Source organism: Carcharodon carcharias, chromosome 19 (assembly GCF_017639515.1).
Source record: "Carcharodon carcharias isolate sCarCar2 chromosome 19, sCarCar2.pri, whole genome shotgun sequence".
Taxonomy (NCBI): Eukaryota; Metazoa; Chordata; class Chondrichthyes; order Lamniformes; family Lamnidae; genus Carcharodon; species Carcharodon carcharias.
In genome coordinates this window covers 109,225,307-109,250,421 of record NC_054485.1, presented here as the reverse complement: position 1 = coordinate 109,250,421, position 25,115 = coordinate 109,225,307, and the positions used below count along the sequence as shown (strand labels likewise).

The 25,115-nt window shown below is 42.9% G+C and overlaps 1 protein-coding gene across 1 annotated transcript in view; it reads left to right on the top strand.

Annotated features, from left to right (window-relative positions):
• The first annotated feature begins 369 nt into the window (after positions 1–369).
• Positions 370–25,115, top strand: part of LOC121291329 (zinc-binding protein A33-like) — a 33,128-nt gene continuing 8,382 nt past the window's right edge. Inside the window, exons 1-6 of the mRNA XM_041212400.1 lie at positions 370–752; positions 4,355–4,409; positions 21,722–21,817; positions 22,573–22,806; positions 24,453–24,475; positions 24,569–24,684. Of these exons, the coding sequence (XP_041068334.1) occupies positions 370–752; positions 4,355–4,409; positions 21,722–21,817; positions 22,573–22,806; positions 24,453–24,475; positions 24,569–24,684 (907 nt within the window). The remainder of the gene's footprint in view (positions 753–4,354; positions 4,410–21,721; positions 21,818–22,572; positions 22,807–24,452; positions 24,476–24,568; positions 24,685–25,115) is intronic.

The following is a 25,115-nucleotide window of genomic DNA, read 5'->3' as shown; positions in this document are numbered from 1 at the left end:
CAAAATTGGGATCCCGTTCGGGAATTTAACATCATCCCAGGATCAGTTATAACAGAACATAGTTTAAATTAATTCTGTCAAGATTAGCTGTTCTGTCTTTGTCCTCTATTAGAATAATGTAAAAACATGTCTACATTTTTACAGGACAAGAGACACAGTCAGGCCTGTCAGGATGGCAAATTCACCAGACAAAATTAGTGAATAAATCTTATTTATCTGCAATCTATTTATGTTACTGATTCCAACTGCCCTTTTCTAGGTTGTGGTTTATAATGTTGCTGCTGGTGGCAGGAAATGAAACTGAGATATTTCATTGACACTGATCACCATTTTACTTGCAGCACAGAGCATGGTGATCAGTCCTTCAAGATGGAAGCTGATCTTTCCTGTGCTGTTTGCCATGATCTGTATAAAGATCCTGTCTTAATCGACTGTGATCACAGCTTCTGTCGATCCTGTATAACCCGGTACTGGGAGAAAGCTGACACTGCCTCCTGTCCCATCTGTAGAAAAGAGACTTCATCTTGGGATTTGAGAGCGATCCATGTCCTCTCCAACATCGTGGAGGCATTTATAAAAAGTGATAAAGGTGATAAAATTCAGCAGGAGTGCAGCCGTCACGAGGAGAAGCTGAAGGTTTTCTGTAAAACTGACAATCAGCCCATCTGTGTCATTTGTCAGATTTCAAAAAATCATCAAAACCACGAGATGCTGCCAGTGGAAGAAGCTACTGAAGAGGTTAAGGTGAGGAGGTACTGTGTAAAATAAAATACAGAAGCCGATAACAGAATCTTGAACGGGAAATATTAATAGATTTGGGTTTGATTGTATCTCAATATTTATTATTTAATTACTCAGTCTTTAGATGAACTGCCATTTAATTCTCTGCTTCAGAAACCAGGGACTGGGAGTGAAAGGTTCACTGTAGTCTAAAAACGGGTTCAATTTAGATCAACACAAAAACTTATATTTACCCAGCATTTATATTTAATGTAATAAAACATCCTAAGGTCCTTCTTAGTAATGCTATCAAGTAAAATTAGACACTGAGCTACATCAGGCGATATTAGGACAGATGGTGCAAAGATTGGTTAAAGAGATAGGTTTTAAGGAGATAAAAACAAAAAACTGCGGATGCTGGAAATCCAAAACAAAAACAGAATTACCTGGAAAAACTCAGCAGGTCTGGCAGCATCGGCGGAGAAGAAAAGAGTTGACTTTCGAGGCCCCATGACCCTTCAACAGAACTGAGTGAATCTAAGGAGAGGGGTGAAATATAAGCTGGTTTAAGGTTGGGGGGGGGGGGAGTGAAATATAAGGAGTTTTAAGGAGTGTTTTCAAGGAAGAGAGATAGAGACTTAGGTTTAGAGAGGAAGTTCCAAAGCTTAGGACCTTGGCAGCTAAAGGCACAGCCACCAATGGAGTAATTAAAATCAAGAATGCTCAAAAGGCCAGAATTCGATGAGAGTAGATATCTCCGAACATTGTGGGGCTGAAGGAAATTACAGAAATAGGGAGGGACAAGGAAATGGGGTGATTTTAAAACAAGGATGTGTAAGATTTAAGGTTTGGAAAACTCAGAATACCCAAGATAAGTGATCGAGAACTCAGAAGTGATTTTAAAGTAGTTTATTAAATTTATTAAGGAGTAACAGTTTAGATATGATGTATAATCTAAATAGGAATAAAATACATATGACCCATAACAAGTGAGAATGGTTTACTAGTCCCGAATCGGACAAACAGCTGGGAGAAGTGGGGGATGCTGATCCCCATGGTTGATAGTGGCAGTCTCCTCAGAATGGTTTACTGACCCTGGATCAGACAAACAGATGGATGAAGCTGATCTCTGGTGCCTGGAAGTGGCAGTTCTTTTCTGTTTTACTCAGTCTCCTTTAGCTAGTCAAAATATTAGGCTGAAGCCAGCATGATCACTTTGAAAAGCTATCCTCTGTCCAAATTCTTCTTGCACTAACCAAGGTACTAGGCCGGAGCCAGCATTGGTCCACCTTGAGGGGCTCTCTTCTGTCCAAAGTGTTTCGATTTTACCTCTCAAGACTCCATTTATTTACCTTATTCCTGGGAGGTTCTTATGCCACTCATTTATTTAACTGTCCATTTGCAAAGGACAGATATTCAAGGCAATCTCTCCTATTTCCACTAGAAACCCATGAAATCATCTTGCATAACATCATTTGTTAGAACATCCTGTTTAACCTTCAGACAACTGGTTAACATATGAGTCATCAGGTCACCTCCCAACCCCCCTATTAGGATGAGCAATGTCTTGTTTCGGTGCTTTAATAGAGGCATGTCCTTGGCAGAGATAACAGCCGTTGCTGTCTTGTGTTTGTCAGATCAGGAAGCTGCTGTGTGAGATTTCTTTATAAGAGAGAGAGAGAGCTATTCCTATAATTCCCAAAGCCCAAATTTCTTAGGATTTTATTAAGTTAAAATACGATGATTTCTTACAGATGCAAACTTTAAAATCGAGGTGTTGTTTGACTGGGAGCCAATGTAGGTCAACAAGCACCAGGGTGATGGGTGAATGGGGCATGGTGTAAGTAAGAAGATGGGCAGCAGGGTTTTGGATGGCCTCAAGCTTATGGAGGGTAGAATGTGGGAGAATAGCCAGGAGTGTGTTGGAATATTCTGGAAGTGGTAATCATCTTCATCTAAGTGCCGAGTGGATGATCCTTTACAGTCTCCTCCTGAGGTCCCCAGCATCACAATGTCTTCAGCCAATTCAATTCACTCAACATGTTAGCAAGAAACGCTGAAGTCCCTGGATACTGCAAAGGCTATGGGCCCTGACAACATTCCAGTAATAGTACTGAAGACTTGCTCTCCATAACTAGCCAAGCCCCTCCGGGTAGTGTCCTAGGCTCAAACATCTTCAGCTGCTTCATCAATGACCTTCCTTCCATTATAAGGTCAGAAGTGGGGATGTTCTCTGATGATTGCACAATGTTCAGCAACATTAGCGACTCCTCAGATCCTGAAGCAGTCCATGTCCAAATGCAGCAAGACCTGGACAATATCCGGGCTCAAGCTGACAAGTGACAAGTAACATTCATGCCACACAAGTGCCAGGTAATGACCATCTCCAACAAGAGAGAGTCTAACCATCACCCCTTGACATTCAAAGTCATTACCATCGCTGAATCCTCCACTATCAACATCCTGGAGGTTACCATTGACCAGTTTCTGAACTGCATTAGCCACTGTGGCTACAAGAGCAGGTCAGAGGCTAGGAATCCTGCAGGTCCGCTGCTTCTCCAGTTCCCAGGTAAATGTAGGCCATGAGCCTTGACCTGATGTATTTTCTCACACTCCGGGCTGCTTCCTCGCAGGTCCGCTGCTCTCTGACTCCCAGGTAAGGGTAGGCCTCAAGCCTCAGTGCCGATTTATATTCTCCCTCTCAGGGATGTTCCCTTGCAGGTCTGCTGCCTCTCTGACTTCCAAGTTAAGACCTCCGACTCCCAAGCTCCAGCACAGGGTTAGGCACAGAGAGAATCTCCTGTACACTGTCCCATTCAGACACTCCCAGGACACATACAGTACAGGGGGTAGATACAGTTGACTCAACCCCTGACGCCCCCAAAGGCTGTCCTACACTTAACTTGGGAGCCGGAGAGGCACACCAGTCAGCTGCTTGGAACTGGTCCGTGCCTAGTTCGAAAGGAAAGTGAGAAAAAACAAATAGTGACATCACAGAAAGACGATGGCCAGGATTTTCCCCGGGGCGATTTGGGGGCGGAGCCCAGTCGCCGAGGGGAAAATGACACGGGATGACGTTGGGAGGAATCCCCAATTTCATCCCGGTCCATTTAAATGTTTAGGAAGGCGGGCGGACAGCGAAATCAGCTGTCCGCCCGCCGACCTGTCAATGGCCAATTGAAGCCATTGACAGGCTATTTAAAGTAATTAAAGACCTGCCCGTCTAACCTTAAGGCTGTCGGGCAGGCCAGGAGTCCCAGCGGGCTCCAGATTATTGACAAATCTCCATCCATTGGCGGGATGAAGTTTCATGACCGTATTGTAAAAAAATAATAAAGTGTGTGTGTTCTTTATTAACATGTCCTATCTCGTGTGACATTGTCACATGAGGGGGGGCATGTTAATCATTTTTTAATGTTTCTACTTTTAATGTTTTTGACACTATTAGTATTCTCCCTAAGACAGGACTTTGCCTCAGGGAGAAGTGCGCTCTTTCGTGTGGATGTACAAAAGAGCGCACTTTGACAGCTGGGGATTCCCTCACCGCGCCCCACCCCCCGCACAGGAAGCTCATTGCACTTCCCGTCAGGGATGCCGTCGGGCAGGCCTTAATTGGCCCGCCCACTTAAAATAGCGGCGGGCCCCGTTTCTGTGGCGGGGGTCGGTTCTCCACCCGCCGCCTTCCAAGGGTAAGATTCTGTCCCATAAGTTCATTGGTTGATAACAAACTGATGTTAGGAACTTTCTTTAAATTGCTGTAAATTAAATAAGCATATTGTTTTTAAAGAAGTAGCTATATTTGGACTTAAGTGAGAAACACTGGGAATAAGGAAAATTCAGGGCCAGTGTAAACCAAAGTAAACCAAAATAAAATAATGTTAAGACATGGCAGGGCAGTTCAGTCAAGTGGAACGTGTATCCTGTAATATGTGGGAAGTCATGGATGCTACCAGTGTCCTAGATGACCACATGTGCAGGAAGTGCTGCCAGCTGCAGATCCTTGAGCTCCAGGTTTCAGAACTTGAGCGCCAGCTGGACTAACTGTGGCATATCCATGAGGTTGAGAGATATGTGGATAGCCTGATCAGAGATGTAGTCATACCACAGCTTAGCAGCCTGGAGACAGAAAGGGAATGGGTGACTGTCAGGCAATCCAAAAGAACTGGGCAGGTTTCAGGAGACCCCTGGGGTCCTGCTCACAATTCAGTTTTGGAAGCTGGTTCCTCAGAGGAGGGCAATCAGAGCCATGTTTGTGGCACCACGAGTGGCTCGGCTGTACAGGATGGGAGGAATTAAAAAGAAAGAGCAATAGTGACAGGGGATTCATTAGTTAGGGGAACAGACAGGCATTTCTGTGGCCATGGACGGGTTAATGATGTCACAGAGCGGCTGCAGGACATTCTTTGGTGGGGGGAGGGGGGATAAGCAGGCAGAGGTCATGTTGCACATTAGTACCAATGACTTAGGTAGGAAGGGGGATGTAGTTCTACAATCAGAATTTAGGGAGCTAGGTTGAAAATTAGCAAGCAGGCCCTCAAATGTGGTAATCTCCAGGTTACTCCCAGTGCCATATGCAAATGACTACAGAAATAGGGAAAAGGCAGATGAATGTATGGCTGGAAAGATGGCGCAGGAGGGAGGGCTTTAGATTTCTGGGACTGGCTCTGGGGGAGATGGCACCTGTACGAGCTGGAAGGGCAGCACCTGTCTCCCAACAGAGCTTGGACTGAGTTCCTTGTGGGGCGGTTTGCTACTGCTGCTGAGAGGGCTTTAAATTGACTCGACAGAGGTTTGGGAACCAGGAGAGAGTATTAGAGAGGAATACCAGGGTGCACAAAATACTGGGAGAGTCAGATAGCGCTAGTATAGAGAACAGTAAGTTAATAGGTAGAGTCGAAGTAAAGGAGAAAGTCATGAAGTCTAAATCAGGGTTATGAAGCATGTATGTGAATGCACTAAATGTGATAAATAAGATGGTGAGCTACAGGTATAGATTGCCATGAGGAAATATGATGATAACAGAGACCTGGCTCAAGGATGGGCAGAACTGGGTGCTAAATATTCCTGGGTACAAGGTATTCAGGAAAGATAGGAAAAGAAGAAAAGGAGTAGGAGGGGTGGTATTGGTTAAGGAGAGCATTGCAGTGTTGGAGAAAAACCCCAGAGGGCTCAAGGACAGAATCAATTTGGCCAGAGCTAAGGAACAAAAAGGGTGCAATGACATTACTCGGTGAAGTCTATAGACTGCCAACTAGTGGGAGGGATGTAGAGGAACAAATCTGTAGGGAAATTACAGAGAGATGCAAACATTATAGAGTAGTTATAATGGGGGACTTTAATTACCCGAATGTAGACTGGGACAGTGGTAGTGTAAAGGGTGGAGAGGGGCAAGAATTCCTAGATTGTATTCAGGAGAATTTTCTACATATATGTCCTGTCCAACAATGAAGGATGCAATGTTGGACCTGGTTCTTGGAAATGAGGTGGGCCAAGTAGATCAAGTGTCAAACATGGACAAAAGAGCTGAACTCCAGAGGTGAGATGAGGGTGACTGTCCTTGACATGAAGGGTGTCTTTGACAGAGTGTGACATCAAGGAGCCGTAGCAAAACTGGAGCCAATGGGAATCACGGGGAAAACTCTCCATTGGTTGGAGTCATACCTAGTTCAAAGGAAGATGGTTGTGGTTGTCAAAGGTCAGTCATCATAGTAAGAGGGTGGGAAAAGGAGGAGTAGGGCCAATTAGGGACCTAAAAGGGGATTTACACGTGGAGGCAAGGTCATGGCTGAGGCGTTAAATGAATACTTTGCCAAGGAAGCAAATGCTACCAAGGCCATAGTGACAGAGGAGGAAACTCTGCCTTTAGAAGAGTTCAAAATTGATAAGGAGGAAGTGTTGGATAAACTGTCAGCACTTAAGGTTGACAAGGCACCGGGACCGGATGAGATGAGATGCGTCCAAGGATGTTGAAGGAGGTAAGAATGGAAATTGCAGGCCATAATTCAGCCTTCCCTAGTCTCAAGGGAGGTGCTGGGGGGGGGTGGGGGGCAGAGGACTGGAGATTTGCATTCATTATGCCTTGTTCAAAAAAGGTTGTAAGGATAGGCCCAGCAATTACAGACCAGTCAAATTAACTTCAGTAGTGGGGAAACTTCTAGAAACAATTACTGGGGATAGAATTAGTAGTCACATGGAAAAATGTGGGTTGTTTAGGAAGAGCCAGCATGGATTTCTGTGGGGGAAATTGTGTTTAACTAACTTGCTGGAATTTTTTTGAAGAGTTGACAGAGTGTTGATGAGGGTAATGCTGTTAATGTGTACATGGACTTCCAAAAGGCATTCGATACAGTGACACACAACAGACTTGTGAGAAACGTTACAGCTCATAGAATATAAGGGACAACACCAAAGTGGACATAAAATTGGCTGAGTAATAGGAAACAGTGAGCAATGGTCAATGATATTTTACGGGTGGGGAGGAAGGTTTGTAGTGGAGTTCCCCAGGGGTTGGTATTGGGACCCATGTTTTACCTGACATATATCTTATTGATCTAGATCTTGGTGTGCAGGGAACAATTTCAAAGTTTGCAGATGATATGAAACTTGGAAGCATTGTAAATTGTGAGGAGGACAGTAGTGAATGTCAAAAGGACATAGACAAGTGGGTGGAGTGGGCAGATAGGTGAAGTATGAAGTTCAATGCTGAGAAGTGTGAGGTGATGTAATTTGGTAGGAAGAACATGGAGAGGCAATATCAAATAAGGGGTACAATTCTTAAGTGGGTGCCGGAGAATAGGGACCTGTGTATATGTGCATAGATCATTGAAGGTGCCATGACAGGTGGAGAGAGCAGTTAATAAAGCATATAGTATCCTGGGCTTTATTAAAAAGGGCAAAGTGTACAAGAGCAAGGAGGCTACGTTGAGCTTATGTAAGACATTAGTTAGAACTCAGCTGTGTACAGTTCTGGGCAACACACTATAGGAAGGATGTGAACACATTTAGAGAGTGCAGAAGAGGTTTACAAGAATGGTTCCAGGGATGAAAAACTTCAGTCATGAAGATAGGTTGGAGAGATTGGGACTGTTCTCCTTGGAGAAGAGCAGGCTAAGAGGAGATTCATTCAAAATCATGAGGCCGCTGGATAGAGTAGATAGAGAGAAATTGTTACCACTCGTAAAAGGATCGAGAATGAGAGGACACAGATTTAAAGTGATTTGCAAAAGAAGCAAATGTGATGTGAGAAAAAACTTTTTCATGCAGTGGGTGGTTGGAGTCTGGAATGCGCTGCCTGGCAGTGCAAAGGAGGCAGGCTCAATCAAGGCAATCAAGAGAACATTAGATGAGTATTTGGATAGAAATAATGTGCAAGGGTATGGAGAAAAGGCACTAAGTCATATGGAGAATTTTCTCCCTGTCTGGGGGATTGTGCAAGGGCGGGCATGGCTGGGTGCCACCATTTTATATGGGCGGGCCTTAATTGGTGTGACGCGCACCCGGAAGCGATGAGTGCTCCCTGTGCGGGCAGGGGTAGTAGGCTGAGTCGGGGCCTGCGTTTTTTCATGCAAACGTGCAAAAGAGCGCAGAAATCTCCCTGAAGCACAGATCTGCATCAGGGAGATAAGTTTAAGTTGTAAAATATGTAATAAAGGACAAAAAAAATTTTAGGACACGTCCCCTCATGTGAAACTGTCATATGAGCTGGGACATGTCTATTAATTTGATTAAAAGTTTTAATGAAACTTTAAAAACCTTCATGAAACCTCACCCTGCCTGTGAATGGTTTCATGACAAAGGTGAATCCGGCCTGGGCTCTTTGCCTGCCCACCAACCTTAAGGTTGGACCGGCAGCTCAGTTTATTGGTTCAATTGATATTTAAATGGCCTTAATCGGCCTTTGACAGTTTGGCGGGTGCGCGCGAGCTGAACTGAAAATCTGGATGACCCGTGGTGACGTCAGGACTCATGCCCGATGTCACCGCTTGTCATTTTATGCCTCAGCGAGTGGGCCCAACCCCTGCTCACCGAGCCGAAGATTCTGCCCAGAATGCTCATTTAGAGAGCTGGTGTAGACACGATGGGCAGAATGGCCTCCTTCTGTGCCGTAACAATTCTGTGATTATGTGATTTAACTGAGTGCTGCCTCAATGTTTCCAAGCAAAACTGGAGTCAATGGGAATAAGGGAGCCAACTCTCCATTGGTAGAGCCATACCTAGCACGAAGGAAGATGGTTGTGGTTGTTGGAGATCAATCATCTCAGTCAGGACATCACTGTAGGAGTTCCTCTGAGTAGTTGCCCTGGGCCCAGCCACCTTCAACTGCTTCATCAATGACCTTCCTTCCATCATAAGGTCAGAGTGGGGATGTTCGCTGATGATTACACAATGTTCAGCACCATTCACCGCTCCTGAGATACTGAAGCAGTCGGTGCTTATATTGTAGTAGACCCGGACAATATCCAGGCTTGGGATGACATTCAGTCCACACAGGTGCCAGGCAATGACTGACTCTAACAAGAGGGAATCTGACCATCTCCCCTTCACATTCAATGGCATTACCATTGCTGAATCCGCCACTTACACCATCCTGAGTGTTACCATTGACCAGAAACTGAACTGGACCACCCATATAAATATTGTGTCTACAAAAGCAGGTCAGAGGCTGTGAATCCTGCAGAGGCTAACTCACCTCCTGACTCCCCAAAGCCTGCCCATCTTCACCACAGCACAAGTCAGGAGTGTGATTAATACTCTCCACTTGCCTGGATGAGTGCAGCTCCATAATGCTCAAGAAGCTTGACACCATGCAGGACAAAACAGCCCGCTTGATTGGCACCCCATCCCCAAACATTCACTTCCTCCATCACTGATGCACTGTGGTAACAGAGCATACCATCTACAAGATGCAATGCAGCAACTTACCAAGACTCCTTCGACACCTCCTTCCAAATTTGCTACCTCTACCACTAAGAAGGACAAGGGTAGCAGATGCATGGGAAAACCACTAACTGCAAGTTCTCATCCAAGCCACATATCATCCCGACTTGGATCTTTATCGCATTCCTTCACTGTCGCTGGATCAAAATTCTGGAACTCCCTCCTGAATAGCACTGTGGGTGTACCTACACCACATGGACTGCAGCAGTTCAAAAAGACGGCTCCTCACCACCTCCTCAAGGGCAATTAGAGATGGGCAATAAATACTGGCCTAGCCAGCGGCGCCCACATCCTAAGAAAGAATTTTAAAAATGCATGAATGAGGTCCTTAGCAGCAGATGCTGTTTGGGGTGAAGTTTGGCCTGTTATGAAGTTCTAAATAGGCAGTCTTAGAAATGGTGTGAATATGAGGTTGGAAATTGATCTCAGAATCCAATATGATAGCAAGATTCCAAATGGTCTAATTTAATTTCAGACTGTTGTCAGATATTGGGATGGAGATAGGAAACAGAGTTTGGAACTGGGACTAAAAACAATGGCTTCAGTCTCCCAATATTAATTGAAGGAAATTTCTTCCCGTCTAGTACTGGATGTCAGATAAGCAGTTTGATAACTTAACAACAGTGGAAGAACTGGGTGTCTTCAGCATGTATGTGTACAGTCACATTGATGTGATTTATGCATGTTTAATATTACTCTCTAATTTCATCAACTGATTAAACACATATTGATCTTTCAAACAAAACTTTTAAAAAGCCAGCAAAGACACTGACTTAAAATGGCTGCCATAGGCCACCTGATTCAGCTATTATCTGTTGACCAGTTTTCTGGAAGGTTCCTATGTAGAATACAATTAAGATTACCTAGAAATGCTCCTATGGAATTTCGCACCTACTTAAAAAAACTACTGAAATGACACTAGATATCACATTTATATTTCCAAAAGGCTACCTCTCAGGCAGAGACAGCAAGTCTACCCGGACAATATCTATATGGAGTGGTGTTTTTCCTATCTCATCAAGATAAATATTAAATCATTCAGAAGTTACTGCCTGGGACATTACAGAATCTTATCAGCTCAGCCATGAAACAATAGCCAGAGTCTGTTCAGTCATGAGCTCAGCAAATACCTTCTGAAATCATTATGAGGAGATAGTCCATGTGACTAAAGAACAATTTTTGAAATTATTTTATTAAAGCATGTAAGTTGCCTTCTCTTCTCCCCCAAGTTAAGACCCCATCATTGTTACAATTTAAAATCCAGCACAGAGATAGAGGATTCCCATTGATAGGAACATCAGGTGCAAAAATCATCAATCTTGGAAAGATGGATTATGTTTTTTAAATAAATTGTCTCTAGCAATTGCTTTAACTCTTGGAATTTCAACCGCCGCAGAGAAAAATCTGCCAGGGATACCAACAAAGAACTGATAAACAGTGAACTCTCAATGTTTTACCTTTAAACATTGAATTCTAATTTGGTCAAAATGGAACTTCCTTAAGCATAGCTTGTAATTCTGTGTGTGTGTGGGTGTGTGTATGTGTGTGTGTGTGTGTGACGAAGGTGTGGATTTATCTTTTTGAATAGTTTTATAGCTTTACCTGAATGCATTTTAAACTCAATAAAAAAACTAACCCCTTTGTGTTCTAAACTCAAGGAAGCCTGCCAGGCTAGCTTGTTTGCAATCAGCACATAAATATTTAAGTGCAGACAATGCAGACTTCTTTCCTCAATCTGAAATTGAATTACATAAAACTCTGTTACGGTCAGACTTGGAGAGGTAGGACAGGGGAATCATCCTTATCACTCCTCACTTGGCCTTGGCAGAAATTTTGGGGGCTAACATCCGGGATCTGTGAATCCACAGACAGCAAGAGCAAATGGGAGTGGGACTAAATTAATTCCAAGATGTAAATTTAAAAATTAAATCCAGTCAAGGCAGTCTTGTGCACAGTGCTACACTATGAACATAAATGTCCACATTTGATGCCTGTTCCTTCACTGACAAGATCAAAATTACTTTTGAGGAATTCAATGTTCTGTGGTTCTGTCCCACAAGTAGCCAAACAGTGTAGCTAAGGAGCTGTAGTTAGAGTTTAGCCCAAAAGCCAGAAAATGTGAATCTTAACTCTGGTGGCCAGAGAACCTGATTGCAAACCTGAGAAAATCAAAGAAGAAAAATAGCTTTAATGGAAATACAGCTAGAACAGAGGTGATTAGAGCTAGAATTCCAAGCATTGGAAAGAGAGAGAGAGAGACAAAATAGAAAGGGAGAGGGGGCTTTGCAAAGAATACTCCAAGAAAGAGAGAAAACTTTCCAAAGAATACAGCAGGAAAGGAAGATAAGACTACATGAACTGCATAGACAGGTATAGGCAACCGAGGGACACTGGAGGATAACACTCCTGAAGAGTCAAGGACAGTCCAGAGAGGCTGAAAAGGCTGGAGAAAGCCAGCAGAGTTCTGCTGAGGTACAGAGAACTGAGAGATGTTCACGGCCCTGCAGGGGGTGATAGAACTCATGAGGGTTGAAGTGGCTAAGGAAGTGACACATTTAAAAAATTTCATTCATGGGATGTGGACGTTGCTGACTAGCCCAGCATTTATTGCCCATCCCCAGTTGCCCTTGAGAAGGTGGTAGTATGCTGCCTTCTTGAACCGCTGCAGTCCATGTGGTGTAGGTAGACACACTGTGCTGTTAGGGAGGGAGTTCCAGGATTTTGACCCAGTGACAGCGGCAATATATTTCCAAGTCAGAATGGTGAGTGGTTAACATCATAGAAGTCAAATTATTAAAAGTGCCTGGGTTTGAGCTATTACACGAGTTGTAGACCTGCGGATTCTACCACAAGTGAGGCAGGTGTTTGAAGGATTGGGTAGATGGGTTGTTTGGAGATTTGTGCCCTCCCTTCAATGCCTCGACTTCACCTCTGCACGTTCTTGACAAAGCCTCTCGAAGTGTGCAGTGCCTTCCCAAGTGAGCCTTCTCTATTTTGGTCGGTCAAAAGCCATGAGTCTGCGGTGTTGTTTGACCTCTTTAGGGTTACTTTGAGGATATCCCGAAAGTGCTTCCCTGTCCTCCTGGGAATTTCCTGCTCTGACTGAGTTGCAGTAGGGCAGTTACTTCAGGAGTTTGGTATCAGGCATCGAATGACATGTGGGAACTAAGTTGAAAGGAAACCCCCCAATGAATCAAGGACAAAGAACGCCACCAGCAACCATAAAGATCATAGAAAATTATGGTACAGAAAGAGTCCTGTAATAACTTGTCATAATGAACAGGTTCCAAGTAGAAACAATGAACTTTATTGCAGAGAACTTCTTATATGCTACATGCTTGAACCGATGCTAGTGACCGGAAGCCCTGCCTCCCGATTAGCCTGCACTTAGAACTCATTGGTAAGTGGCTTCATGATGTCACGTGATACTTGAGTGACAGTAGGCGAGCTATACCTTACAATCACTACATCTCCTCCCCTTTGAGTTTCTTTTACGTTTTCTATTTACACATCCAACAACATGTATATATATATTTACAACTACAGGTGATTGAAGATTAAGTCTCTGAGGTGCTTTCCTTATTCTGTTTGAGTGGCGTAGCTCTACTACTTGAGATCCTTCTACAAGATCTACATGATCAGGGATTGCAGCACCAGATACATCATTTGACAATAGCAGTTCAGGATTTGACAGTTCTACAGAGACATCAGGCATGTCTATATTAGGTCAATCTGTCACCTCAGGAACTAATGGTTCAACATTAGTCACAGGCGGAATGGCAGGTTGTTGGAAAGTCTCTCTACTCTGAAGGTTGTCTGCATGTTTTTGAACAATTCGATCTTCCACTTCCACTTGGAATGATAAGGCACCAGTTTCAGGGACAATAGTTCCTGGAACCCAACAAGGTCTATTTCCAAATAAATCCCCCCTTTAACAGAGTCTTACAATTTTTGCTATCTCTGGTTCCCATCTCAAGTCTCTGACTTTATAAATTTAGACAGTCTTGAAGCATGACAGTTCTACATTTCGATCTGTCACATTTGGAATAATGGGAGTAGTTTTACGCTCTTTCGAGTTGCATTTCTCCTTATTAACAACTAGTGTGCTTCGTTTGGACACTGGGTTTGTCCCATTCCTTCTGCAGGGAATGTGCACTCCATTCATTCCTAGAGTGGACTTGAATTTTTTTTTCTGCCATGTTCTTGCTGGACCTATATGTTTTGTGAATAGAACCTTCATTTCCACTTGTCTCACAATTTCAGCCCAACATCTATTTGCTGTTGCAATTTCAAATCATTTTGCAAGTTTTCGAATATTTCATTCATCTTAATGGTTCTCAGCAGGTTTGAGACATCCAATGCTTCTTTTTCTTCTAGGTCATTGCTTTTCAGTGTTGGGTTTACATTTTCCAATCTTATTTACTTGTTTTGTTTCTCTGGCCACAATAGGACTTTGCCCTTGTCCTTTATTTTGGTTTCACTGTTGGCCAGGTCTGTCTCCAGTGAAACCTTGATTTGTTTCGGTTCGGTAGTTGAGCTACTCATGGCTTCATTTCCCACTCACATCTTAGGAATTCTACGACTCTCCCTCTTTTTTTTTAATTCAGCTAATTCTCCAGCTGTTCAGTTTCTTCCTTTTATCTCTTGGGCTTCCTCCTGGAATGTGGAACATTGTTGAGTCTTCGCTGCACACTCAGTTCCTCAGTTTATTCAGAGTGGCACTAAGTTCATTCTGTTCCTCTTCATGATTTTCCAGAGGAACCAACTTTGACCTGAGGGATCCTTGCATCATGTGAGGGTCCTTCAATTCTCCTAACTTGTCTTGAAATACTCTGTCGTATTTTCTTAGCAGCTCAGGAACTCCTCCTGTTCTCAGGTGGAAAATCTCAGACCAATTGAGTTTGATTCTTTGTAACAAGTCTCAGCACAGGAGACTGTGTCCTCTTCCTTTTACTATCAGCAAAGGTAGCTGGGCTGTCTGCTGTCGATAAGACACTGGTATGAGGCGATGCCTTTTACCTGTATTGATTCTCCAGTGTAAGTCTTTAATTGGGCAGTTGTCCACTCTAGGGTTAATAGCTTGGTACCTTCACTAAAGTACTCAAAAATATGTCCTCCCACCACTGTTGTTGAGGCTCCCATGTCCACCTGTGTTACAATTGGCTTCTCGTTGACATGGATGGTGACTGTAATAGGTTCGGTTTTTATAGCGGTTAAATTGTACAGAGAATAGATGTAAGTATCAGCAGTTCTGCAGTATTTTCCACTCCAATCAAGTTGGTTTGCTGCATCACAGCCTGTCTTGACTTTACCCTGCATTACCTTGCTATGAGCCCTCTCTTATGGCAGTAGTGGCATTCATTCAGCCTTCTTAAATCTTCAGGTGTCCGGGTGATGGTTATCCCCACATCTGTAACATCTCAAACTCTGAGTTACGACTACAGTGTTCCTACTAGGCCTTTCTGCGCTTCCTACAGTGGACGTTGCATTTTGCTTTGTTGTTATTGTTGACCTGGCTTTCGCGCCATGCTCAGCAGGAGGTTCCCACCCTGGCTGAAGAACAGCGCTATGTTGTTTGTGCTGCAAAGGGTGCGAGTCCCTCACAGCGCTTTCCATTGTGAATGTTATATTCAGAGCCCCTTTAAAGTTGATGTTGACTTCAGTGAGTAAACGGCGCTGAATGGCGTCGTCCTACACTCCACAAACTAATCAACATCTGAACATCTCATTCTACTTGTCACCGAATTCGCAGTGCTCTGTTAGTCGTTTAAGATTTGCTACATATGTCGCAATGGACTTCCTTGGGGCCTAATAGTAGAAGGCTTAGGCTGAAAATGATTTTTCACAAGGCCCATCAATTCATCATAGGAGTTAGAATTGGACGTGCCTAGTGCCGTCAGATTGCAGATGAGAATGTATGTCTTGCCCCCAAATACACTCAACAATATAGCTTTCTACTTTTTCTCCATGGTTATTCTGTTTGCCATGAAATAAAACCCAAGGTGCTCTATCTATTGGCTCCAGTCTTCTGAAGACTCATCGAAAGGATCAATTTTACCAAAAAGTGACATGACTGGTGAATAGTCTTTTGTTTCTTTTTAGGCCCAATGCACTCACATTAACCAGGCGAGTTGCAGCGCCGGAGCTATTTATCCTCATCACCAGATGTAATAACTTGTCATTGCAAATAGGTTTCAAGCAGAAACGATGAGCTTTATTACAGAGAACTTCTTAGGTGGTATATGCTTGAACCAAAACTAGTGACCAGAAGCCCCGCCTCCTGATTAGCCCATGCTTAGAACTCATTGGTTAGAGGCTTCACGATGTCATGTAATACTTGAGTGACAGTAGGAGAGGCGAGACCTCACAATCACAGCAAGACTATTCGTCCCAGTGAGTCTGTGCCAGCTGAAAATGAGCTATCAAGCCTGATCCCACTTTCCAGCTCTTTGTTTGTAGCCTTGTAATATATTTTAAATGTGATAAGAATTTCTGCCTCTACCACATTTTCAGGCAGTGAGTTCCAGACCCCCATCGGTCTCAGTGTGTAAAGATTTCTCAACTCCTCTCTAATTCTTTTACCAATTACTTTAACTCCATTAGCGACCTCTCTGCTAAGGGAAATATGTCATTCCTATCCACCCAAACTAGGCCCCTCATAATTTCATACAGCTCAGTTAGATCTCCTCTCAGCCTCCTCTCGTCCAAAGAAAACAAATCTCAGCTTAGCTATCTTTCCTTATAGCTAAAATTGCCCATGGTAACATACTTGAGAATCTTCTCTGTACCCTCCCTCATGCGATCACATCCTCCTGTAATGCGGTGGCCAGAACTGTACTCAGCATTCTAGCTGTGGTCTAATTAATGGCTTATACAGTTCTAGAATAAGCTCCCTGTTCTTACATTCTATAGATCTAATTTTTTGCAAAAATATACTTTATTCCTAAAATATCTTCAGCAGCATTCCAAACCATTTCAAAATCACCATCACAAAAGTACAATCAGGTTCAACTTTTACAACATGTATCACAAGGTGCATCAATACAATAAATGAATATTACAATCATTTGCAGACATTCATTTTGAGCTGTACAGCCTGAGGGGCTCTTCACAGTTCCCAGTCCCTTGGTGCACTGTGGCAGAAAGGTCTTAGGCAGCGACTCTTCGCCATTGCGCCTTTGCGGCAGCTGCCCCAATCTTTAGTGCGTCCCTCAGCACGTAGTCCTGGACTTTGGATTGTGCCAGTCTGCAACACTCGTTCGGGGACAACTCTTTACACTGGAAGACCAACAAGTTTCGGGCAGACCAAAGAACGTCTTTCACCGAGTTGATGATCCTCCAGCTGCAGTTGATGTTTGTCTCGGTGTGTGTCCCTGGGAACAGCCCGCAGAGCACAGAGTCCTGTGTCACAGAACTGCTCGGGATGAACCTCGACAGAAACCACTGCATCTCTCTCCAGACCTTCTTTGCAAAGGCACAATCTACAAGGAGGTGAACAACAGTCTCGTCCCCACCACGGCCACCTCGAGGGCAATGTGCAGAGGGGGTAAGACTCCTGGCATGTAGGAAGGGCCTTTCTCACCACCAGCTTAGCTACATCTTGGTGTTTGTTGGAAAGTTCTGGCGATGAGGCTGCCAAATGACTTTGACAGTCTGCTCGGGGAACCATCCCACAGGATCCACCCTCTCCTTTTCCCGAGGGCCTCTAAGACATTACGTGCCTACCACTGCCTGATGGACTTGTGGTCAAAGCTGTTTCTCTGCATAAATTTTTCCACGAAGGACAGGTGGTATGGCACTGTCCAACTACTTGGAGTGCTCCGCGGCAGCGTGGCCAGACCAATCCTTCGCAACACCGGGGACAGGTAGAACCTCAGCACGTAGTGACAATTGGTGTTTTCGTACTGAGGGTCTATATCGGTCATTCAAGGAAAGTATCTCATTTGTCTCGTTAACCACCTTATTTCCCTGTCCTGCTACCTTCAGGGATTGGTAGGCATGCATTTCAAGGTTCCTCTATTCCTCTACACTTCTCCGTATCTGACCTATCATTGTGTATTCTCTTGACTTCTTTGTTTCCCCCCCAAATACATTACCTCACACATCTCCAGATTAAATTTCATTTGTCACGTTTCTGACTCCAGAATGTTACACTTGACACCATGAACTAATAGGATAAAAACAAAATATTGTGCATGCTAGAAATCTGAAATAAAAATAAAAATAAAAGCTCTGAAGAAGAGTCATACAGACTCGAAACATTAATTCAGTTTGTCTCTCCACATATACTGTCAGACGTGCTGAGTTTTTCCAGCATTTTCTGTTTTTATAGGACGAAACAACACTTGTGCTTTTTTGCTTTGATGCTGCACTCTTGCAGTTGATCTAGGACTTTGTTCAACCTTACGATGTGCTCTCTCTCTGTCTCACTGCTAATTAGAATATCTTCCAAGAGGCAGCACACCCCCTTCATCCGACATAATACCTGATCAATGATTCTCCGGAACACTGTGGGAGCAATAGACACCCCCAAATGGTTACCTTTTGTATTGGTGCAACCCTTTGTGTGTATGAATGGTGGGAAATTCTTTGCTGTTGTCAGTTAACCCTAATCATAAGTATGTATTTGACAGAACTATCTTTCTGAACACCTTCCCATTGGCTAAATTAGAAAACAAAGCTTCACTGGTAGGCAGTGGGTAAGTATCATTCTCGATCACCTTATTTACAGTTTGTTTTTGATCTCCAAAAATCCACTCGGACCCATCTACTTTTTGAATGACCATCATGAATTCACTGCTCTTCACCTTCAAAATCATCCCTGTTCTTTCTAGTCTATCCAGTTCTTACTGCTTCTAACATAAGGCATTGGCTTAACCTTGCCAAATATTGGCTGTACATTGTCCTTTATTTCAACCTTGTGACGGTTAATTTTAACCCTTGGTTCTCCTTGCTGAAAGGCCACATCATGCTCTCTTAGCACTTTTTCAATGTCAGCCATGTTTGTACTGATCCCTACTGTAAATACCACAGTCCAGTTTAACTCTATTTTGTTAAACCAGTTCCTTACCATCAGGGAGACTTTGTTCCCTCAAACTATTACCAATGACAAATAATATGATGCATCATCATACTCCATTCTAACATTAACATAACGTAACACTGGAATACTGATATCAGAACAACTAGACAGTTTTACAAAAGTTTTGTGTAAGGCAATGTGACTTGGGGATTTCTTGGAGAAGAGAATATTGAGAGGGGATTTAATAGAGGTATTCAAAATCATGAGGAGTCTGGGTGGAGTACATAGGGAGAAACTGTCTTCATTGGTTGATAGAGCGAGAACAAGAGAGCAGAGATTTAAGGTAATTGGAAAAAGAATCAATGGTGACATGAGGAAATGCTTTTTCACGCAGCGAGTGGTTAGGATCTGGAATGGACTGACTGCGAGTGTGATGGAGGCAAGTTCAGTTGACACTTTTGAGAGTGAATTGGATTGTTATGGAAAGGAAAAATGTGCAGGGTTATGGGGAGAAGGCAGGGTAGTGGCACTAGGTGAATTCAGAGAGCCAGCACAGACACGACGGGCCAACTGTCCTTCTGTGCTGTAATCATTCTGTGATTGTATAATACAGACTATGACAGATATTTCATGTGAAACACGTGTAGAGTTAGGACTGAATCGCTAGATTAATATTTTAGGGTGAAGGAGTATAGCTCCTGTGGGTAAGAAAACTATGTAATAAGCTTATAAAATGTTAAGAAATTTATTGAATATTATGGGAATCTTATGAAAAAGTTTCCACAGCAGATTTCTGGCTGAAAAACACAGGGCAGGCTTGTTATCTCTGCCAAAGACATGTCTCCAGCACAGACTTTACTGATTAGGTTGAACCTGACCCACACATGAACCAATCATCTGGGAAAAGGTTAAGAACAGGCTCTCTCAAGAGAAAAAAGATCACTTAGACAGGAAAGGGCTTAATGAAGCGATCCAAGCTTCCAGTCTTCTTCAGACAGAGCAAAACTGGGAGAGAGTTCTTACCAGCTATTAGCTTGGGAAGAAAAAGAACAAGAGAGAAGAAAGCTTCAAACTGAACAGACAAGAGACTGCTACCCCATCTGCAGAAATCGGCTTTATTCATCCATTCACCCTTCGGGACCTGTAAACCAACATGACCTGTCACTAGTCTCATGCTTTTCCAGTCTATTTACCTTATGTATCATAGATTTTTAGAATTTTCTTCATGGGGTGTGGGTGTCACTAGCTAGGCCAGCATTTATTGCCCATTCCTAATGGCCTTTGAGAAGGCGGCGGTGAGCTGCCTTCTTGAACCATTGCAGTCGATGTGATGTAGGTACCCCCACAGTGCTGTTAGGGACGGAGTTCCAGGATTTTGACCCAGCAACAGTGAAGGAACGGCAATGTATTTACAAGTCAGGATGGTGACTGACTTGGAGGGAAATTTGTAGGTGATGGTGTTCCCATGCATTTTCTGACCATGTCCTTCTAGATGGTAGAGATTGCAGGCTTGCAATGTGCTGCCGAAGGAGCCTAGGTAGTTTCTGCAGTGCGTCTTGTAGATGGTACACACTGCTGCCACTGTGCATTGGTGGTGGAGGGAGTGAAAGTTTAAGGTGGCGGATGAGTGCTAATAGAGTGGGCTGCTTTATCCTGATTGGTATTGAGCTTCCTGAGTGTTGTTGGAGCTGCACTCATCCAGGCAAGTGGAGAGTATTCCATCACATTCCTGAACTGAGCTTTGTATATGGTGGACAGTGTTTGGAGAGTCAGGAGGTGAGTTACTCTGCAGAATTCCCAACCCCTGACCTGCTCTTGTAGCCACAGTATTAATATTGCTGGTCCAGTTCAGTGTTTTTTTAATGTTAACCCCCAGGATGTTGATAGTGGTGATTCAGCGAAGGTAGTGCCATTGAACGTCAAGGGACAATGGTTGGACTCTCTCTTGTTGGAGATAGTCATTGCCTGACACTTGTGTGGTGCAAATGTTACTTGCCACTTGTCAGCCCAAGCCTGGATGTTGTCCATGCCTTGCTGCTTTTGGACATGGACTGCTTCAGTATCTGAGGAGTTGCAAATGGTGCTGAAGATTGTGTAATCATCATCGAACATCCCCACTTCTGACCTTATGACGGAGGGAAGGTCATTGATGAAGCAGCTGAAAATGGCTGGGTATAGGAGAAAAGTCTGAGGAGTCACTGTGATGTCACCGGACTACTAATCTACAGGCCAGGCTAATACTCTGGGAACAAGGATTCAAATCCTTCCACAACAGCTTTTGGAAATTAAATTTAGTTAATTAAAGCCAGAATTTAAATAAAAAGCTAGCCTTGGCAATAGTGACCTTGATACCATTTTCAATTGTCATAAAAACCCACCTGGCTATCTAATGCCCTTTAGGGAAGGAAAACTACCATACTTATCTGGTCTGGCTACATGTGACTCCAGACCCACAGCAATGTGGTGGATTCTTAAATGCCCTTTGAAATCGTCTAGCAAGCCACTCTGTTGCATCATATTTAAACTGTGCTTCTTAATAATCTACTCCATAAACTGCTCTAAAATCACTAATGTGCTTGACTCCCTTTTTGGGTAATCTGTGGCTCCCGAACTTCAATCTAACGTGGGGCATTACTTGTTAATGTCATGACGTCTACATCATGAATATTTATTAGTAAGAAAGAAATGAGGAACAGAAATGAATTGGACAGAAGAGTAAGAACAGTAGCAGTAGAATTACTTCCTGACAGGAATTTTGGGTCATTTTAAATCAATGACATTTGAATCCTCTATGTTAGCCTCATATCTCAGTCAACACATTGGTAATTTCAATGGAAATAGACTCAGGTGGTTACTATAGTGAGTGACTGATCCCAGAAACCAGTCTTACACTAGACAGCAAGCTGAAAATTTACCTCAGAAACTGCTGAAAAAGAGGCCCCATAAAAATTACCTTCAGAATTTTGATTTTAACTGAATGATATTTAAGTTTGGAATATTTATTTCTGAAAAATGTACAAATTAATTGATGTTTTTGTTCAGAAGGAACTGCAATGCTTACTAACTCCAGTCCAGAACAAGAAGAAGGAATGGAACTCTGTAAAAAGTGATTATGAGAAAACATTAACCCACATTCAGGTACTTCTGGTGTTGTTTGTTCCTCATTCTGCCCACACTTGCAGAATTGTACTGTGCAGAATTCTGGTCTCTATTATAAGAAGTATAAAGAGGCAGTGGAGAAGAGGCAAAAAATAAGCACAAGGATCATTCTAGAACTAAGGGCGGAATTTTACAGTCCTGTCGCAATGGAGGCAGGCCCTAAAACACAGCCAGTCATTCAAAAGTCCATTGTCTTTGGCAGGGCCAGAAAATCAGCCAGTGGGAGGGACCATAAAATTCCACCCTAAGAGATTCTACCTATTGGGAATGATTGAACAGGCTGTGACACTTGTCTCCAGAAAGGAGGAAGTTAAGGGGTGACCTGATTGGTTCTTTAAAATTATGAAAGAGTTTGGTATGCAGATATGGAAAAAATGCTTCTACTTGACAGGGAGTCCAAAACTTGGGGTTTTAAGTGCAAGATAGTTACCAATAAATCCAATGGGAAATTCAGCAACTCGATACCCAGGTAGAGCTTCCTCTTCTGGATAAATTATCATCTGGTAATCTATTATCTATTATATCTAATCTATTAACCAGATCTCACTGCATTAGGGAATAATTTTCTCTGTATAACATAAGTCAGAAATGCATCTCAAATTATCTGGATTGGGAATTAACTAGATTGGGAATGTTTTTCCCTATAATATTCTGGTATGAACAGAACTGCTCAGGCTGAACAAGTTCTTAAAAATGCTCATTTGATTTTTCAATCTCACTGATAATTTTCAAAGGACCAAAGTGTAAAGACAGAGAAACAGATTACAGCCGAATTTGAAAAACTGCACCAGTTTCTCCATGAGGAAGAGAGAATCGTGTTGGAAGATCTGAACCTGGAGAAAAAGAAAAAGAGTCAGGAGATGAAGGAGATGATTGAGAAGATAACGGAGGAAATCTCATCACTTTCACTCACTGTTTGGGATATTGAACAAGAGCTGAGTGAACAGGACAACATCAAGTTTTTAACGGTGCCTGTTTATTTATTTATTTCTCTCTCCTTCACCTCTTTTCTTTGAGACTGTCTTGAAGAATGAACAGGTTGTGTCATCAATATCTGGAATATAAAATTCACTGACCAAAATAATACCAATCACCTGTGACATTTGGTTTCCTCTGTCTCACACCCAAGGTCACTTATGGCTGCCTTTAACTTGGAAATTACTACATCTGGAGCTTGTTTACCACAATATTATAGGGGGATAGTTACACCAAATTAAACAATGAGGAAAATCAGCTTCATGCAGACTGAGAAACCCTCTGAAGAGTCAGACCATTCTCCCCTGGGTGTACATTTCCAGTTCAGCTGTTGGTCTGGGACTGGGAACTACAGTCCAGGATCCAGCCAGGCAGTACCACGTTTACAATGAAGACGGGTCACATGGATTCGAAACGTTAACTCCGTTTCTCTCTCCACAGATGCTGCCAGACCTGCTGAGTTTTTCCAGCATTTTCTGTTTTTGTTTCAGATTTCCAACATGCGCAATATTTTAGTTTTATCCATGTTTACAATGGTTGGTTCCTCCCTGGCTAGAACTGTAATGATTCTATCCAGGAGACAGCTCTCCACAGGGTCAGATGCACAGATAGGTAAAGCTTTCTCCCTACAGTTAGATAGTTAAATGTTCAGAGAGTGGGAGAGGAGAGTCTCCACACTGCACATGTTTAAGATCAATTTGGTCTTCTGCATTTCCCAGGAAGCTCAGTGAACCCCTGAGTCCTTACTTTTGTTAATTCTCTGCTGTATATTGAAATGCTGATTAATCTATGTGAACAGTGTTGGTTGAGGGATAAGTGTTGACCAGGACATTGAGAGAACTCCAGTGCTTTTCTTGGAATGGTGTCTTGGGATCTTTTCCCTTCACCTGAACAGACAGAAGAGGCCTCAGTTTAACATCTCAGCTGAAACCCGGTACCTCTGACAATGACACTCAGCTAGTTGGTCATTGAGCTTAGTGGGACTCACAGCAAGTGTACCCGACATTATCATATTCTGTATGGTTCAGGTTTTCAGGTTACACAGAGTGGCCTGAGACACTATCTGTCGTATAACTGCAGACAAAGATTCAAATACAAGTTTGATGAGCCCCAAGGCTGAACGTAGAACTAACATTGCAGATTTACCCATCTTTCTAGGATAGTCCGGAATTTCTATTGGACAACACTGGTACAGAGTCACAGAAACATTTGTCTCCAGGACACATACAAATTATTAAATGAAAACATTAAAATAATGCTTTAAACAATTAACTATAGGTCAAAAGAGAGAAGTTACTGAATCGTTTTGTCTTAAACTTTTACATCGGTAATGTCTCTCTTATCATCAATATTCAAGTTCTGTTCTACTAAGCGACTCTTAATAAATTAATTCCAGTAATTTGACATCCATCAAGATTTTACAATTGTATTTATCTCTGTGAACTGTGCTATGCAGTAAGATTGAGTCATTTGTAATATAATGGAGTAACTCACAGTCCAGTGAGGGCAGCAAGAGATAGTCCAATAACTTATTTATATACCATTTATATACTTTTCTGTGGAATCTAGTTTGTTTCTTTACTTTTTGTGATAAAATGCTCTCCAAACACAAACATTAATAATTGTTCTTGTTCCACAGAAATTTCCAGGTATACAGGAAAGGTAACATTTCCACCCTTGATTTGATTTTTATTTCTAACATATTTCTCCTCTACCCTGGAAAGGTCCAATACTGACCTTTATCTCCTGTTTCAGAGTGAAGCGAACTCTCCCAGAGCCACAGAAGGTTTACCCTTTAATAAATGTGGGGAAGTACATTGGGTCTCTACAGTACAGAGTGTGGAAAAAGATGCTGACGGTGATTAATACAGGTGGGTGTGAGCTTCCTGACACCAGCTATTAAACAGCTCTCTCTGTTATTAATAGGAGGGAGTGGTCTCTTTATAATAAATATCCAATTGTATTTGTAACTGACTAGATTTTACTTCAGTCCGTTTTCTGTTAAAATACATAATTGTCCGACCTGTTTCCACTTGACATTTTTACTGAATAATTACCCCGGCCCAGAAATTCCAGTGGATGTATTTTCAGGGCAGATCTGGGTCCTGCTGAACTTCCATCTGTCCCATGGATGTGTTCCTGACCCTGTCCCAAATCCTGGAGTCTTGGGGATTTCCATATTGTCAGTCAGTGCCAATGCTATTTCCCACTCGATCAGGGGACCAGCTTTAGGTGGGAGTAGACTGGTCAGAAATGTAAGGGACAGGAGGGAGCTACATTTGAAAACTGAAAAATGCTGCTG